The sequence below is a fragment of the Mirounga angustirostris genome, unplaced genomic scaffold (assembly GCF_029215605.1).
Source record: "Mirounga angustirostris isolate CCGP_5_RB_7025 unplaced genomic scaffold, mMirAng1.0.hap1 SCAF_8, whole genome shotgun sequence".
Lineage (NCBI taxonomy): Eukaryota > Metazoa > Chordata > Mammalia > Carnivora > Phocidae > Mirounga > Mirounga angustirostris.
In genome coordinates this window covers 119,645,495-119,662,885 of record NW_026991716.1, presented here as the reverse complement: position 1 = coordinate 119,662,885, position 17,391 = coordinate 119,645,495, and the positions used below count along the sequence as shown (strand labels likewise).

The 17,391-nt window shown below is 39.9% G+C and overlaps 1 protein-coding gene across 6 annotated transcripts in view; it reads left to right on the top strand.

The window, feature by feature from the left end:
• NHSL1 (NHS like 1) overlaps nucleotides 1–17,391 on the top strand; it is a 231,404-nt gene that overhangs the window by 157,248 nt on the left and 56,765 nt on the right. For 5 of the 6 annotated variants that reach the window (XM_064598154.1, XM_064598156.1, XM_064598157.1 and 2 more), the window contains exon 2: nucleotides 12,364–12,516. In XM_064598154.1, the coding sequence (XP_064454224.1) occupies nucleotides 12,364–12,516 (153 nt within the window). Of the gene's footprint in view, nucleotides 1–9,551; nucleotides 9,625–12,363; nucleotides 12,517–17,391 lie in introns of those variants that run through there. The other variant, XM_045865624.2, reaches the window with a different exon arrangement.

Below are 17,391 nucleotides of genomic sequence, written 5' to 3'. Positions count from 1 at the left end.
TATGGCCTATATTTTTTTGAAATAAAGAGTTACTAAAGCTCTGTCAAGGAATGCCTCTTAAGGTTAACATTTGAAAAACAAACAGGGGCGTGCCAAGTCGGGCTAAGTCAGGGATCAAGCATCCCCGGGGAAGAATGACAAGCGCGGAGGCACAGAGGCAGAAATGAGTGTGGCCGTTAGCAGCCCTGCCCCACCAGCCTTTTCCCAGCGAAAGCAGAGGCAGATGGGAGCGTGGATGCTGGATAGCTCCGTGATGTGCTTCAGGTCCCTTATTTTGTAAAATAAAAAAGAGTGGATGGGATGCTCTTTGGGACCGTCTTCAGCTCTGTCTAGGAAAATAGGAAATCTCCTCTTTTCAACTTGCCCTTGCCATATCACTGCTCACCATGACTTCCAGCCTCACAGCCCCTTCCCTTCACAGAGCCCTCCACCGTCAGCCCCACCTTGTGCCCGTCATCTCGGGCCAGTCTCCAGATTGCCCCGTGCCCTGAATTAGAGGGGCATTGCATCCTTCCAGCCCTGCAGGCAGGACTGAATTTTCATGCTGTGTCAGCAGGGCTCCCTTTGTGCTTTGGACTTTTGATTGGGGTTTCTTTTTTTCATAGCATGTTTTCTGTCTGCCTCGCCTTTCGTTTGTTCAACACTTGTCACATGAATATTGTGGCTTTACTAAACTAGTCGCAGTGATAGCAGACGTTTTGAAATTGACCGAGCAGATGGTAGCAGTGGTTTTAGACTGAATTATTAACTAGGATCCACAGCAGAAGCCTTTAGCTTCAACACACGCAGAGTAAAGGGTGTTTCTAGCATCAGAATTAACTGGTCAGGTGGATGCCAGATCAGGTTCCCTCTAAAGAACTGATACATTATCATCTCCTCAGGTTTCCCCTTCTACACCAGCCACCTCCCCTCACCAGATACTGATGGAGAGATTTCCATCCGCCTTGTTTTCAATATGCCATATGATTCATCATTAAAGATTAATTCAGAAGCAGGAGGAAGAAAAGATCATTGTGCCACTGAAGTTCTAGAACATTGGGGATTTTTAACATACCTTTATGAAATAACATAACTCAAGGGACAATTAATATAATTCTTCATGAGCGTCTGTCCTCAGACACATGTTTTCATTCCGGGACAGTATTTCTACAGTGTTACCTTGTAGACTGTATGTGTGTGTGTGTGCTTAACCTCCTTATGAACTGTAGAAAGCACAAGATCAAAATCACACCCGGGGTATAACTGAAATTGCCCCACTTGTCTGTAAAAGGCCTTTCTTTATAACTGGTTTATCGAAAACTAGCCTCCTATCCAGGATATGCATCTGATTGTGGTGGTCCTCAAATCTCCTTTAATTTGGCACATTCCTTTATTATTATTATTATTATTATTATTATTATTATTATTTGACTTACCAGAGAGGCCAGACCAGCAAAATGTTCCACTTTTAGTTTGATGGTTTTCATTTTTTCCTCTAGCTCTTGTATTCCATGTAAACTGGAAAAATTTAACGTGTCAACAGTGTTTAACTTGATTTTACCATAGGTGATGCTTATCCTTGGTATTTCATCACATCAGGGGCCACATGATAATTGCTTGTCCCATTAGGGTCTCCTGGATTAAGAAGATGGCAAGCTGGTCCTTCCACTGTGCAGTTGCTCTAATATTCCTCTTATATGGCAGCTCTGCAGTAATGGAACCTAAAATTGACAAGTGAATCAAAGAAGTTTTGAATGTGTGAGGTCTTAGACTGTTGAGAGAGGAATAGTAGAAATTTGGAGGGAAAATGCCTGATGGGAAAAAATAAGAGATCCTTTAGTCACATGTAACCAACTCACCTTTTTGGGTTGATTCTATTCAGTTAAATGCCTAACAGCCAGAACCTGTAGTCAATTCAATTTGTCTTGAGTAATATAAAGTATATTGTTTCATCCTTATGTTAAATCCTTATGGCTGTTTTTTTTTATATCATAAATTACAGTTGTATCAACAAATGAATTATACTGTAGATTTTTTTTTTTTTAAGATTTTATTTATGTATTTGAGAGAGAGAATGAGATAGAGCATGAGAGGGTCAGAGGGAGAAGCAGACTCCCTGCCGAGCAGGGAGCCCCATGTGGGACTCGATCCCGGGACTCCAGGATCATGACCTGAGCCGAAGGCAGTCACTTAACCAACTGAGCCACCCAGGCGCCCTACACTGTAGATTTTTTAAAAGTCCTTTACTCGTGAAATTTTCTCTCCCTGAAATTCAACTTTATCTCTGGGAATCCTGAATTTTATCTGACAGCCCTATTTTTTAAAGGTACTGTCTTATTTACACATTTATTGATTGTATCAGTTCATCTGCCTGTGTTACTTGCTTTGCAGCTTCAATAATGATTGTTATTTTGATAGATAAAAATTACAAACCATATATAATTGCCCTCAATGTGAAAGTGTTTATAGAAACATGAGACACAATTCTTATCTCCAAAAGTTAAAGTTGTGGGAAGACTTTGATTCTTAAACAGGAGGATAGGGACTAAGCTATCTCTAAGTTTATTACTAAAGCATTATTATGAATGTTTAAGTAGATTATGTTGCTTGTTAATTTTTAAATATATATTTTTAAGATTTTATTTATTTATTTGACAGAGAGAGAGATTGAGTACAAGCAGGGGGGAGCGGCAGACAGAGGGAGAGGGAGAAGCAGGACCCTGGGATGTGGGAGTCCTCAGGACTCTGAGATCATGGCCTGAGCCAAAGGCAGCCGCTTAACTGGCTGAGCCACCCAGGTGCCCCTAAATATTTCTAAAATCTCTTACTATTAAGTGTACACTTTATTTTATGGGCCCAGGGGCCTTCTATTGGATACTTTCTGCTATGATATTTTCCAGTGCCTCCAGTCTAAGAAGTACAAGAATGCTTGGGTGTGTCTCTGGATTTAAAAATTGTATTTCAAGTATTCCAGCCATGTGTAAAGATAATGAGGACACCTAAATTAACTTAGTCACGTACAATCTTTTATTTCAGATGTTAAGCTTGATTTTTAAAAATAGCCTAAAACAAATCAACAGTCAGTAAAAGTCCTGTTTATAGATAAGGCTGGGCTGAGAACTTTCATATTTTGAAGAGGTAAAATTCCTTTGAGAAGAACTTAAAATTATCTTTTGGTACATGGCCCTTACCAGAGTTCCATTATATCTGATTTTTCTTTCCCTTCCCTCTTAAAACTTAGACCACAGTGATCTTTACTGATTATATATACCATTTTCAGTTGATCAAGGATTCAAATTTTGTGTGATTCAAAATGTGTATATTATATGGCATCATATCTGCATGTAACTCTTGTGGACAGTATTTGAAAATGTTCCTTTTTAGTAAATACTGTTTAACAGAGTCTGTGAAAGGTTTTTGGATTCAACATAAAGACTTTTAATGCCCCAGCCAGCCCGAATGCACAGAGGAGGGCCTGAAGTTTTGTCTAGGTGGAGATGGAGCCGTGGGGGAAGGATTCGAGGGGCTAGAAGCCTTATCTGTGAGTCCTCTGGGAGCCTTAGACAGCTCTGCTCTTAAGAAGCTCTCAGGTTTAAACATATAATCTTTTGTCCTTAGTAAAAATAATAAGGTATTTTAAGGTTGTGCGCAAGACGACGTGGGTATTAACGGAGTCATTTATTAAACAGCTAGGGTTTAATTTTAAATTTTTATACCTTAAGTGTATAATGGTTCCTGAAGTTACAGACTTAAATACAGTCTGATAAGACCAAGGTAGTTGTAGAAAAATGGCCCTGAGTGAGAACTGCTTCGGGCCTCCTCACCTCTGGCATGCATTGCTACGCCAGCTCCTAGCTTCTCTTTCTGCCCCGGTCAAGTGCACTCACATCCACTGCTCTCCTTGCCCTAGTGGTCTCTTGGAAATTTGACACTGGCCTTACAGCTTTCCCTTTTTAACCCCACCAGTGACTCCCTGGCCCACCAGTGAAAACCCACCCCCTATGGGAAGCAAGGGCCCTTGGGGTCTGGCCCTGCCTCTCTCCACCTCCCTTGCTGCCTTTCCCCACATCACCCCCCTATAAGCTTATTCTGAACCTCCGTGTGACTGTGACTGTGTTTTATCTAAGAGTTCTCTCTTCCACTCTGTACTCCAAATGGGGTGGGTGCCCTTTGCCATCTTTTCCATTAATATCATGGTCTTATCTCTCTCCCTGTGCTTGTTCATTACTTTATTATTCTTATCTTGTTGGGCGTGTTGCTCCGTTGGACTCTGACCTTCCTAAGGTTAGGAACCAAGGAACCAAGTTTGATTTACTTTTAACCCGGATGTCGGGGGAGTTAATAAGTTCTCAAGGTAAAATTTCTGAGTGGTTGAATGCAAATGCATAGTTACAGTTAAAATTTTTAGACTGTGTATTACTTTGCAAAATATTTCTGTAACTCTTTGCTAATATGTTGTATACCTACTCCTGGAAAGTAATCAGATCACTGTAGAAACATTCAGATGATTCCTAGAAGAAAAATTTTAAATGCTGGTCAGAAATAAGATTTCATTTCAGTGAAAGACTAAGCAGAAAGAAATGTTGGAACTTTATAAGGATGCAAATATTTATACGTAGTAGTGGTAATAGAATTCTCAACCAGGATAAGCCACCAGGATTGTTCAAGTGATAGGGAGCATATTTTTCTGTATAATATTTGGCAGTATTTTTAGAGAACATGATTCTCAAATATATTATTTATCTGTCCTAATAGGGATTTTTAAATAAGATATATTGACTTGAATGTACTAAAGATATCTTTTCCCAGCTTAATATGTGCTAATGAAAGAGAAATCAGGACACCGAGATTCTCATCTTATAGCTCCTACATTGCATTAGCTTCTAGATCTCAGTTTTCTCATTTTTGACTGAAGATGAAATCTACCCGTCTGGTTCATTGAAAAATTGACTGTAATAGCCCTTATAGAAATGAGGAAGTTCTTGATAAGCAGCTAGGGTTTGGGCTGAAAGCAGATTGGCTTAAATTAGACATCCCCGGGAGATAATGTGAAATTTAAGTAGAGGTTAGCAATATGGATCCGGAGGACAGACAAATGAAAGACAATAGTGGGAGAGGTAGATTGAGCAGAGCGTTTAAAAATACTAGCATAATGCATGGATCATCAGTCTTTTTCCCTAAAGGTCCAGATAGTAAATAGCTTCAACTTTACAGGCCATACAGTCTTTGGTGAACACAGCCCGAGAGCAGCCATATACAATAGATAAACTAATGGCGTAGTGGTGTTCCATTACAGCTTTATTACTGGACACCGGAATTGGAATTTCATAGAATTTTCACATCATGAAATACTATTCTTTAAATTTTTTTTTCAACTATTTAAAAAGGGGTCAGCTAGTTTTGGCCGAGGGGCCTTAATTTTCTGATTCCTGCTTTTCTCCAGTAAAAAAATCATTAAGGTTTTAATAAGTAAATAGCACAGGACACATGTTTAAGGACAGGCTCTTTGAAGCTTGTTAAGAGTTTGTTAGAACCCAGAGAAGGAACAGTTGGATGTAGGAAAGGAACAGGTGTTGTACAGTGTTGATGAAAAGCTCAAGAACTGGGGCATTAGTGGTATATAATTAAAGATAATTAGAATATTTTTTTTTTTTTTTTTTTTGAGACAGAGAGAATGAGAGAGACAGAGAGCACATGAGAGGGGGGAGGGTCAGAGGGAGAAGCAGACTCCCTGCCGAGCAGGGAGCCCGATGCGGGACTCGATCCCGGGACTCCAGGATCATGACCTGAGCCGAAGGCAGTCGCTTAACCGACTGAGCCACCCAGGCGCCCCTAAAGATAATTACAAGAGGAGAGAGAAGACGACCATTGGTACTAGTTAGAGGGGCACTGGTAACCACTGGGAATTTTTTGTAAATGAATAGAGAGAATTTTAGGCGGTAGAAAAGATAGTGTGTAGCCACTGGAACTGATAGGTTTAGAGCAATCTTTCATGGAGCTGGTAGCTTAACTCTGAGGCAAATAAAAACACTGAGGTCTGCGACGTTTATTTCCCTTCTGTGAAAGCATGACTGACCCTTCATTAAGCTTAGGGCTGCTTAGCTATGTCTTAAGATTTCACTCATCTATGTAACAAATATATATGCTTACCACATACCAGATACTGTTCTAAGGACTTTATCGATAGTAACTCCTTAAATTCTCATGATAACCTTGCAACATAAATACTTTTATTGTCTCCATTTTACAGATGAGAAAAGCAAGGTATAGAGAGGTCCCTCCTCTAGTAAGTGACTAATATCCTGGGTGGGATGGCTCCAGTATTGGGCTTTTCACTCCTACCTGCCCTTTACTGTCAAATTTTCCATGTCAGGGCACCTGGGTGGTTCAGTCGGTTAAGCATCTGCCTTTGGCTCAGGTCATGATCTCTGGGTCCTGGGATAGAGCACCACACCCACGCCGGGCTCCCAGCTCAGGGGGGAGTCTGTTTCTCCTTCTCCCTCTGCCCCTCTTCCTGCTTGTGCTCTGTCTCTCTCTCTCTGTCAAGTGAATAAATAAAATCTTAAAACAATTTCTTTTCCATGTCTGAGATATTTGAACTTTGTTTTTCTGCTGTTAATAGGGCTAAAGTTGGAAGAGGAAGTACCATGGATTTATATATTTTATGTTGAATGTATAAATGGAGCAATTAAAAGATATTAGACACTTCTGGGGTGCCTGGGTGGCTCAGTTGGTTAAGCCACTGCCTTCGGCTCAGGTCATGATCCTGGAGTCCCTGGATCGAGTCCCGCATCGAGCAGGGAGCCCGCTTCTCCCTCTGACCCTCCCCCCTCTCATGTGCTCTCTCTCATTCTCTCTCTCAAATAAATAAATAAATAAATAAAATCTTAAAAAAAAAAAATAAAAGATATTATACCCTTCTATAAAACCTGGCTCTTCAATAAACTATGACACTGAGGCCATGCAAATTATAAGCCTGTTCTCATGCTGATGTGCAGGCTATAAAGTAAGAGATGATAAAATTATTGGGGAAATCTTTATAATTAATAAGCTCTTTCAGAACGTAACCTGATGTGTCACGTGGTAAATACCATAATTTATTTGGCTAGCATCTGAAGATCCGGACTTGAGGGGGGCAGCATGGAATGATGCATAGAGGACGACGTACCCTGGATGCTGGGATGGAAGCCTACTTTCTACTCCTAGCCTCACCACTGACTGATGTGCAACCAAATAGTGGTATCATCTAGACACAACTATGGCCACTTACTATACAATATCAAGTGAGGAAGGGATTTCCTCCGCATGTGACTCCTGCTACAGTTCATTTGCTTAGAGCACTCCTCTGACTAGTCCTAGTGGACTGTAAGTGTCTCACACACACCCCCCCCCCACCCTGTGGTGATCATATCCCCTCTTTAAATGAGAACCAATGGATTCACTGTAGATTTTTGTTTTATTGCCATCTCCTCCTTAAGGTTTTTACTCACATCTCGCCTTTTCAGTGAGGTCTATCCTGACTCCTATTTAATCCTGCAACCTGGCCACTTCCCCAGTCCTAAAATCTTTTTTACCGTATTCAGCCTTTTCTTCTGTCCATTCACTTACCACCTTCTAACACGCCATACAATTGTAGTTTACTGTCAAGTCATATAAGCCCCGCGAGGGCAGGGATGTCACAGATGTACCCGAGATGCGTGGCACTTAGTATGTGCTCAGTATTTACCTTTTGAATGAATGGTTGGATGCCGTTGTTGTCTACATGAAAAGCTGCATGTTATTTCCAACCCCATGTATGTGGAGTGACATTGTGGGTTGCATTTCTCCAACACTTGGGTTTGTGAATCCGAGAGCTTTTGTCTAGAAGCCTACCCACCACTACCTGTCTCTCGTGCAGTGAGACTGAGACGCGGCTCTTGAAGCAGAGCGTGGTCATTCTTGCTTATAAATTTGTTTTCCTAAGGGGAATTTCGCTTGCTAATTTAAGGCAGCTATATAATTTAACTTTGGAGTCATTTCTCATTTGAGTCGTTTCTTGTTTGCCATCTGGCCATGTAATTACTTTTAAGTAAAACTATGTACAGGATGAAAGAGCACAAATTGGAAATCTGTGATAATGTGGATGGTGAGATGATAATATGTGTGTGTTTTATTTTTTTGCTTTGCTTTGCTTTTGCTGTTGTTCAAAAAATACAATTAAGGGAGAGGGGAACATTGGAGGAGGAATCACTGAGATCTTTCCCTAGAGGGAGCCCCTTATATAAATTTTCTTCTTTGACTGACAGCTTTTGTTATAAACTAAATGTTTTGAATTAGTGGATTATTGCATTTTTCCATTCATTTATAAGTCTGGCCCTAAGCTATGAAACAAGACGTTGTCTAACATGTCTCCAAAGCTGTTCTACCATGAAGGGGACCTGGGCAGAGGTGTGAGCATCATTCTTTTCCTTGGTCCGTTTTCTTAGTGTTTTCCAATCTGTATTCTTTTCCTTTTTGTTCCAGTCCCTTTAGCCTGGAAGTTATTTTCCTAGTGCCAGCCTCGGTGTATTATTATTTCTGAATCTTCCCTTTCACTTTGCTTCCCCAGTTCTTGGAGGTTAATTGCAAATGGACAAAAGAACCAGAACCCAGTACTGTATATTCAAGTTCAAGAGAAACCTAAATAATGTTTGTTTGGAATTACTGTTCTCCCTCATGGGTAGGGGCAGAGGGGGTGTGTGTGTGTGTGTGTGTGTGTGTGTGTAATTTTTAAACCAGGTGCTTAGATAATTAAAATTAAAATACACAGATTTAAATCATTAGGGTACAATTGCAATGCTGATGATCAGTCATTGGCAACAAACAAACAAAAAAACTACTGGGTGAGAAGACAGGAGGTACTAATTTGCATGAAAATGCAACCAAGTCATCACGTACAGCTACAAGGAGATTCTGTTGTAAAGTTTTACTGCTTGTTAACGTTCCTTTGGTGTAGGAGGCAGGGCCTGGGGGCGTGGTGGGGGAAACAATAGTTTGGCTCTCCACTCCCCCATCCCCAAATCAGTTCAAATGCCTGAATTAATCGGAGAGTCAAAGAATCAAAACAGTCTCGCTGTAAGTCTTGTGGGCTCCAGTAAACAGATCTGGTTGTACCTAGTAGCCTAGTGAAAATGGGGAATACATTTGCTTCACCTTGACTTGCGTAAAGGAAGATCTGCACTCTTTTCATTGAGAGGAGAAACTTCTGATCTGTTGGAGAGAACGTGAATAAATGAGCACCGAGGCAGAAAGACTGATGTGGCTATCATGCAAATAAGGACTGATTGGCTTTCTCTTTCTTTCTGTACACTTTGTCACTGCGGCTCTCAGCCTTAAAGATTAGGTTTCAGTGGGAGCTTTTCAGGTTCAAGGACTGTTAATGGGTTGTAACTGCCTGACAATAAACTCAACCTCAACATTACATCAGCCCCACCCGCAGATGTCTAAGGATTTGAGACTGAAGGAAGAAAGTTAGAATCTGGAGCAGAAGGATACAGCTTACCACCTGCCTGATGGGCTGAGCTTTTAATGTGATTTAAATTTCTAAGTCCTATGTAGGCATCCTGGAAATGGTGGTCTTCATTAATGCAAAGATCAAGTCTTTAATTAAACTTTTTAAGAAAAAAAGTAAGTAATTTCTCCTCTCCTTCCCCCTTGATGGGGGTGTGTGTGTGTGTGTGTGTGTGTGTGTTGTACTACTTCATCTTTTTGAGTGATGGAATTAGAATGTGAAACAACATAATTAGCACAAGTTAAACTCCGTTCTCTACTAAGTTGTTCAAATACCTCAGACTTTTATAACTCTAGGGCAGAATTATGTGATTTTAGCATGTCTTATTTATTTATGGTTGGGATTTTAGGTGAACCACTTCTTCTGTGCTTCTCAAAAGAAGCCCTTTGAAAAAAAAGGTGGGGTATTTACCTTATGTCTGCCTTGATGTATGTTTTTTTGATTCTTTGGCTTACCATGCAGGGAGGCTGTGTGTGATCTATCACGTATTTTTGCTGGCGATGATCCTCTGAAACTCCCTGGAACTCTGTTATGTATTTCAGAGCTCCGGGACAAACTCTGTCTAGACTGATCAGTCACTGTAAAGTGCACAGCGTTTGTGACATGGCCTCATTGTGTACTGATCATTGGTTTACGTGTCTGTTTAATCCAGATGCTTCTTCATTCTCTGCAGAGTATAAATTTTACAAATACATGGTTTTGTTTTTATATAGCTGTTGGCTTAGTTTAGTTTAGCTTTTGGACCAGTGATTTAAACTAGATAAATGTGGATGGGTATGAGCATTGGTAAGAGAGACATTGGAGAAAGCAACAAAGAACAGCCCTCTGGGCTCATTTTCTCCGGCTCCCTCGGTCGAAGGCTGTCTTTGGATGGACTGATTAAAATCTGCCCTGCAAGAGTGAGATGCTCCAGAGAAGAGAAAACCGTTCTTTCATAGGAGCCAGTTGGTAGCTGTACAGTGGGGCTGATGGTGTGATGGATTTGATTTGTAATTGGCAAATAGGAAGTTTCACTTTTCAGTAGTTTTCAGCTATGAAGTATGGTAATTCAGTCTTCCAAATAAATGCACATCAGCACAAAACATTGCAATTAACCATGGCTACTCTTTGGGGGACATATGGTGAATTCTGCCCTGTGCAAGCTTCTCAGGCACATAAATAAGGGCTACATCCTGTCTTTGTGGACTTTATGTATTAAGATTGATAATTACATGCACTATGCAAAACATTTGTTCAGCAAGAGGTTACGTGAAATACCAGGTGCCTAATTTACATGCTGCTTTTGTCAAACATTAAAAGCAGAAAGCACACAGACATTTCTGTTTTTAGCTTGATGTCTAGTCGCAGTGTTTATTTTCCCATTTAGCAACTTACGGAGAAGGTGGGATGATTTGAGAAATGAATTATTTGGAGATGAGGCTTACAGAATTTAGTAACTGTAGAAAAGATGGGCTATGGGGGAGTGCTAACCTGTGACTCAGGTTCCCAGGAGCGCGGAGGAGGCCAAATTCCCCTTCAGCGATAGGTCTAAAGTCAGGGGCTCTGTTGGATTAATTTCACTGTTCCTGCCACAATCATGCTTTACATATATTAGCTCATTTGTTCTTTGTTAATAGCTCTATAATACGGGGCAGTTAGATACTTTGAATTAATTTGAAATAGTTCAAATAGAAAGGTTCAATAGTTGAGGCATGCTTGTTCATTTTATTTTGAGAGTCTGTTCTATAGTTTCATTTCTAGGGACATACGATGTTGTACAAATGTGTATGCTCAGTGTGCACTCTCTATCATGTCACAGTCACGGAAGACTTGCCCCTGGCTCACAGTTCTAGGATCTGCTGGTTTTACTTGTCATCCCCAGGAAATGCTTCAGCATGGGGGTTTTCCTCTTAAACTTCCCTAGTCTCTCCCTACATCTGGCTTATAAGCAGCAGATATATAGAAAGGGTTAAAAATTGTCGATGGATATATTTGGTGCTGTCAGCTTCATTTTGGGCTCCTGTGGTAGCCCCAACTCAGTCTGTATTTCAGGAAGAAACAAAGTAGACACAGAGATCCCAAGCCCTAGGGGGATCAAGGAAAACTACAATGGAGATTTAGGGTACCTTTCATGATTACCTACCATTTCCCCTCTGATATACTCTTTTGTATTGGGGAAACTCAGTTGAATTGGATTATGTTGGGAAGGGTCAATGGCATTGGAATTTTTAAAAAAATATTTTAATATAATAGTATTCCATAAACAAAAAAACTCCATGAAAGCAGGAAATGTGGAGAAAATTTTGTAATGCAGATTGTTTTCTACTTCTATTAGATATGCCATTTAAATATATTTCACTGAATGTTTATGCTTACTTTTTTTGAAAAATTGAGTTTATTACAGTGATGTTTGCTTTACAGGGGAAAGATTTGGTCTCCACCTCTTGGTAGGAAATTTGTTTCTGTCTTGACAATCTAACATTTACTGTTGCAATGACATTGTACAATTGGATGAATACTCATTGTGGCAGAGTTAAGTAGGAACTGGAGGTCTCTATCAATTTTCTTAATTGTTTTCTAACTTCGGAGTAGAGGGAGGGCCCAAAATGCTGGGAAGTGGTTAACTGAGGAAACAATCCTACCAAAACATTGTGGGGGATGGTGGACAGTTTCAGCTTTTCCTTTAGAGACAAAACACTGTGGGAAGGACCCCTGGAGCCTAAGATTAAACCTTATTCAGAATTTGCTCCATTCCCGCTTTGTTGGCCCTTACCCCATGGATGTGTTAGGCACCAAGAATCCATCTTGATGGAAAGACTTTGGAGCCATTGAAGCTTATTTTGACACCAGAATTTACTCTGCCTTTCTTTCTACAGCTGTCTCCAGCCTTGAAGAGGAGAGTAGATGGACGGTCCACTACACTGCGCCATGGCACCAGCAGGAAAATGTGTTCCTTCCCACCACAAGACCACCCTGTGTAGAGGACCTGCACCGCCAAGCCAAGCTCAACCTCAAATCAGTATTGAGGGGTAAGATTGCATCCTGCAAGCTTGCTCTTCTTGAACTACTGACAGTTAGAATGGAAAGCACAAATGTGATTGTCTTTGTAAAAGAAGATCTTTATATTTACAGTGAACACATAGTATGCTGTCTTTTTTTTTTTTTTTTTTTTTAACAAGCGATCCTAACTAACTTCCAGCCTAATACATGCCTAATAGGTTCTGGTCTCTGTAGAAACCTGCCAGTTTACAGACATGCAAATCTGTCCTCATAGAGCCCACCCCTGCTTAGAAACTCTTCAGCATGTTCAAACCACCAGTACTAATGTAATCCAAATAAACCCCTGCTGACATGTGGCATTTTGCTACCGCCTTTTTTAAACCATTGTAGGTATTCAGGGCAAATTTGTTAAAGCTAATACTTTATAATGGTTTGTTCTGTTTAGTTCAAGTTGGGTGGACAGGGGACCTATATATAGACTTTGAAAGAGTTCAAAATGGTTTGTTTTATCAGGAGTTGGGCCGCACCCAACTGCTCTCCTATGGGCAGAGTACACGGTGGTCGGTAGGAAATTATAGGAAGAGTATCCTCCTATATCTAGTTTAAAAGTTTCCTTTTTACTTCAATTTACTGTGGATGTTAAGAAGTGTAAATGTATGGCAAGGAAAGGGCTTCTTAAAAGTGGTAAAGAAGTTCTTTAAAAGAGGAAGGAATGTCTTTTAAGATTCAGAGACTTTTTCCTTAAAAAAGCAAACTAATGTTCTTATTCTACCAGATGCTGCTGTCTCTCCCAGTTTTCTCCTCCCAGGCAATATTTGGGACATCGTTTTATTTAAAAAAGTGCTTGTTGTTGGGGCGCCTGGCTGGCTCAGTCAGAGGATCATGTGACTCTTGATCTCAGGGTCTTGAGTTCAAGCCCCACGTTGGGTGTAGACATCACTTAAAAAAACCAAAAACTTAAAAAGTACTTGTTATGTTATTTATCTGAAATTGAAATTTAATTTAACTGGGTGTCCTGCATCTTATCTAATTGAGAAAGACTTAAATCTAGAAGAAATCTGTTATTGATTCAAGGAAAACCCAGCATGAGGACCCCAACTAATATTTACTAAACACCTGCCTATATGCCAGATTCAGTTCTAAGCCCATTACTTGTATTATATCATTTAATCCCCACAATAATCCTGTTCACTATTATTATGCAAATTTTATAGGTGGTGAAACGGACTCACAGATCAGAAACTTCCTGAGATCTCCAAGTTAGTTAATGGTAGAACCAGGATTTAAACATGGACAGTCAGAGGCTTCCGAGCCCTTACTCTTAACTGCTGTATTATATTGCCTTTAACATTTGTTGGAAATCTTTTATTCTGGCAGAAGTGCAGGCTACAAAGGCAGTGTCTTGGCTCTCAAGGAATTTCTACTTATTTCTGTAGTACAAATCACAATGTGAAAAATTCTCAAAGAGATGTGCCAAAAATTGCTGTATAGGAGTTAGAGAAAGCAGATAATTTCTGCTTCAAGAAAGAAGGAATAACTTATCATAGCCTTATTTTGTCTTCCTTGTAATGCTTCAATTACCTCATGTATCTTAACAGTATCTCGTATCCTACAGTCTTGGCTTTGGACTCTCCAGAGCTGAGGTTATTGGGTCCCCCTTTTCATGTAGCCTGCCTAACCTATATATTTAGTGACCATAAGCTTAAATGAAAAGAATTGCATTAGTTGGGCTCTTCTGTATGGCCTTGGCATTGTACTTGGACCTTTGTTGCCTTCATGATGTACCTAAATCCAACCTAAATTTCTTCTACATCCCTTCCTTACCTAGCGATTTATCTTCAGTACATTTCAACCAAGAGCTTCTTTCCTCATAGCTCACCTTCTTCCACCAAATAATTAATAAGAATATTAAATGGCACAGTTCCCAGGACAAACCCCAGAGGCAGTGCCATTGTTAACATTTCTCTCTGAGCTACGAACAACAGAGCTCTGCATGGTCTGGCTTGTAGAGAATGCTTTCAGGAAGGTATGTGTGAGTTTGAGTATTCAGGCCTGGCTGTTTTTTGATCAGTCTCCAGGAAATTGTGCTTCACTGCCTCTTTCATGTATTTGCAAGTATCAGATCAGAGCTTCTCTTTTCTTCCCTGAGAAAATTGAACATCTGTATATAGATTTTTCTGATTTTATTTTCCTTTTGATTATTCAGTAGATCCATGTGAAATATCATCACCACCGGTTTTGCGTACACTTGAATTTTATTTTGAGAAGGTAAATGCTTTAGCAGTTGCTCTCATGTCCTAAAATGCCTCATTGAAGGGATTTACTATTAGTAAAGTTAATAACTTCAGAAAATTCTTGGAGCTCAACTTTTGAAGTCTGGATTTAAATACTCCTGAAGAGATTTTTAGATAAATAATAACTTTTAAAACAGTGAATAAGGAAGATAAAATGAGAAAGAGCATCTGAGTTGTTTTCCACTTCTTTTATTTATTTTTAATCACATGCACAGAACTTCACATCCCACACTTGCCACATACCATGTTCGCAACCTGAGTTAATAAACACAAGTACAGAGCATTTATTACCTCATTATCAGTGAAGATTAAAAAGAAAAAATTCAGTCCCTGAGTATATGGCACTATTAAGGTATGATGTTATATAAAACTATCAGTTTACGTTAATTTGCCCTCAATGTTATTTGCTTAAAAATATAGAAAGGTAGCTAGTTATTCACAATGAGTAATCTGTTTTGTTCCTTCTCTTTTTACTGTGACCTTATCCATAATTTTAAGGAATACTGTTCTTTAATGTTAAATAGGTGGTGCTTTTTCATAATCATTAAATGCTCATCGTGTAAGTTCTTTGTCAGGTTTTAGGGGAGCTCACTGTCCTCTTGAGGATCATAAAATATGGAGGGAAATGATACAATGAATACTAGTTAAATTAATAACTAAGTGTTGTAAACGTTTGCTTATTAAAGTAATGCAGAAGTGCTTAAGGTCGGTAGAGTGAGGAAGGCATGGGTTTACTAAAAAATGTTTTTATGAAAAAGCTAAGTTTGAGTTAGCACATAAAGACAGATAATAGACTCAATTTAATAAGCATTTGAGCATCAGTTCTGTACTATGCCAAGAGTTTTTTATTGTTGGTTTGTTTGCTTTTGTCTTCTTGGGTGGGGGGGGGGAGGTATACCAGGAGTTTTTAAATGAACTAATAAAAGTTCATGGTCCCTAACTTTAAAGAGCTGAGCTTGCTACTTTGTGTCAAGATTGAAGTAAATAGACAATGGTGTAATGGAGATGTGTATGGTGTACAGTGGGCAGGTAGAGAGCTCAGTCATCTGGAAAAGAAAAGCATTGGGAGACCCCCCCCCCCCCCGCCACCACCACTTGCCCATGCTCTCATCCCGCCATTAAAGAGGAGGTGGGCACCGTGTGGCATATGGAATGCCTGCAGCAGGGGTCTTTTATGTGCAAGTCTACTCTATTCTGGTCCAAATAGAGCAGAGATCTTTTGTATTTGTTGTTGGCTAATCTCTGGAGAATTTGATAGAATTTGGTGACCATGCTCTTAGACCAAATGACTTGATTTTGTTGATTTGTTACTAGAGATGTAGGTAATGATTTACTGCTAATGACAAGACAAACATGTACCTAGATTTAAAAATAGTATTTTGATATTTGGCTCAACAGGACATCTGGCTGACAGTGAATAGTTAATTTCTGAAGATGGATCCCATTATCTTTTAACTGAATTTCCTGAAGAATTCTACCCTTTTAATCTCCATAGTTGTTTGAACCGTTCATGAACTTCATCTGAGTTAGATGTGATGATGGGCAACCTTTATCTAACTAAATATCTATCTGGATAATTTTTAGCATTAGTCAAAGGGCCACATTAAATGGGAGTTGAGGGATGGGGGTGGGCACAGTTAGGCTGAATGAAAGGTTCAGATTTTATTTCTTCAGAACTGTAGACCTCATTCGACAATGATGAGCATATTGAAGGCTGAAATAAAGACATGTTATTTTCAAGCCTCCATCCCCCAAAAGCCCAACCTGGGAGAGAGAAAAACACAATTTCTCACAGTATATTTAACAGGCAATTTAGTTACTGTGTCCATGTCCACTCCTGCCAGAATTAGTTCACAGAGCATCTGTTGTTGTATCGAAAGTGTTCTCTAGTCACAGCTATCCTTCCTGAAGAAATACATTTTAGCAGGTCAGCCCGCTCTGTGGCTCTAGAATTAGAAGTGTGAACACAGGCAGGAATGGTGAATCTGGCCTGTGTTAATTCACAGTCAGTGCATTATATTTATTACAGGAATTGAGGATTTACAATGTGAAGAAATGACTGTACCAACCGGTTAAAAACAGCAGTTTTTTTGTGTGTGTGTGCATGTATGTTCACCAACCTGTTTGATGCTGGAGAATGGTACACCTTTCTTAAAATTATGGACAAGTTTTCCAAGTAGTTTCAGACAGGTTCCTCTGACCGTTCCTGACATACTGACTTTATCTAAGGGTCACTGCATCTACCTTTTATGTCAGGAAGCCTCCTAGTTCACCTTCGGCTTAGACAGATAAGTCTGTTCTGGGAATGGTTGCAGGATTCTCTCTGGATTTGATGAGGTGACTTGGCTATCTTATCTGTCTGCCTTGGGCACATGGGTCCTATGGTTTTGGCTGTAGATGCGCCTCTTGGGGGTCCTGTGGCACTTTTCACAGGACTGTTTGGGAGATGCCTTTGTAGGTACGACCTTGTGGATGTTGACCGAGAGCTCTCTCTCCTGGAATGATCCATCTGCAAACTGCCTTGGACATACTCAAGATGAACACCTGCTTTGCCCACCTGTGCTAAACATTGAATTCTTTTTCTTCTTTGTCACTTTTTAAAAATTATGA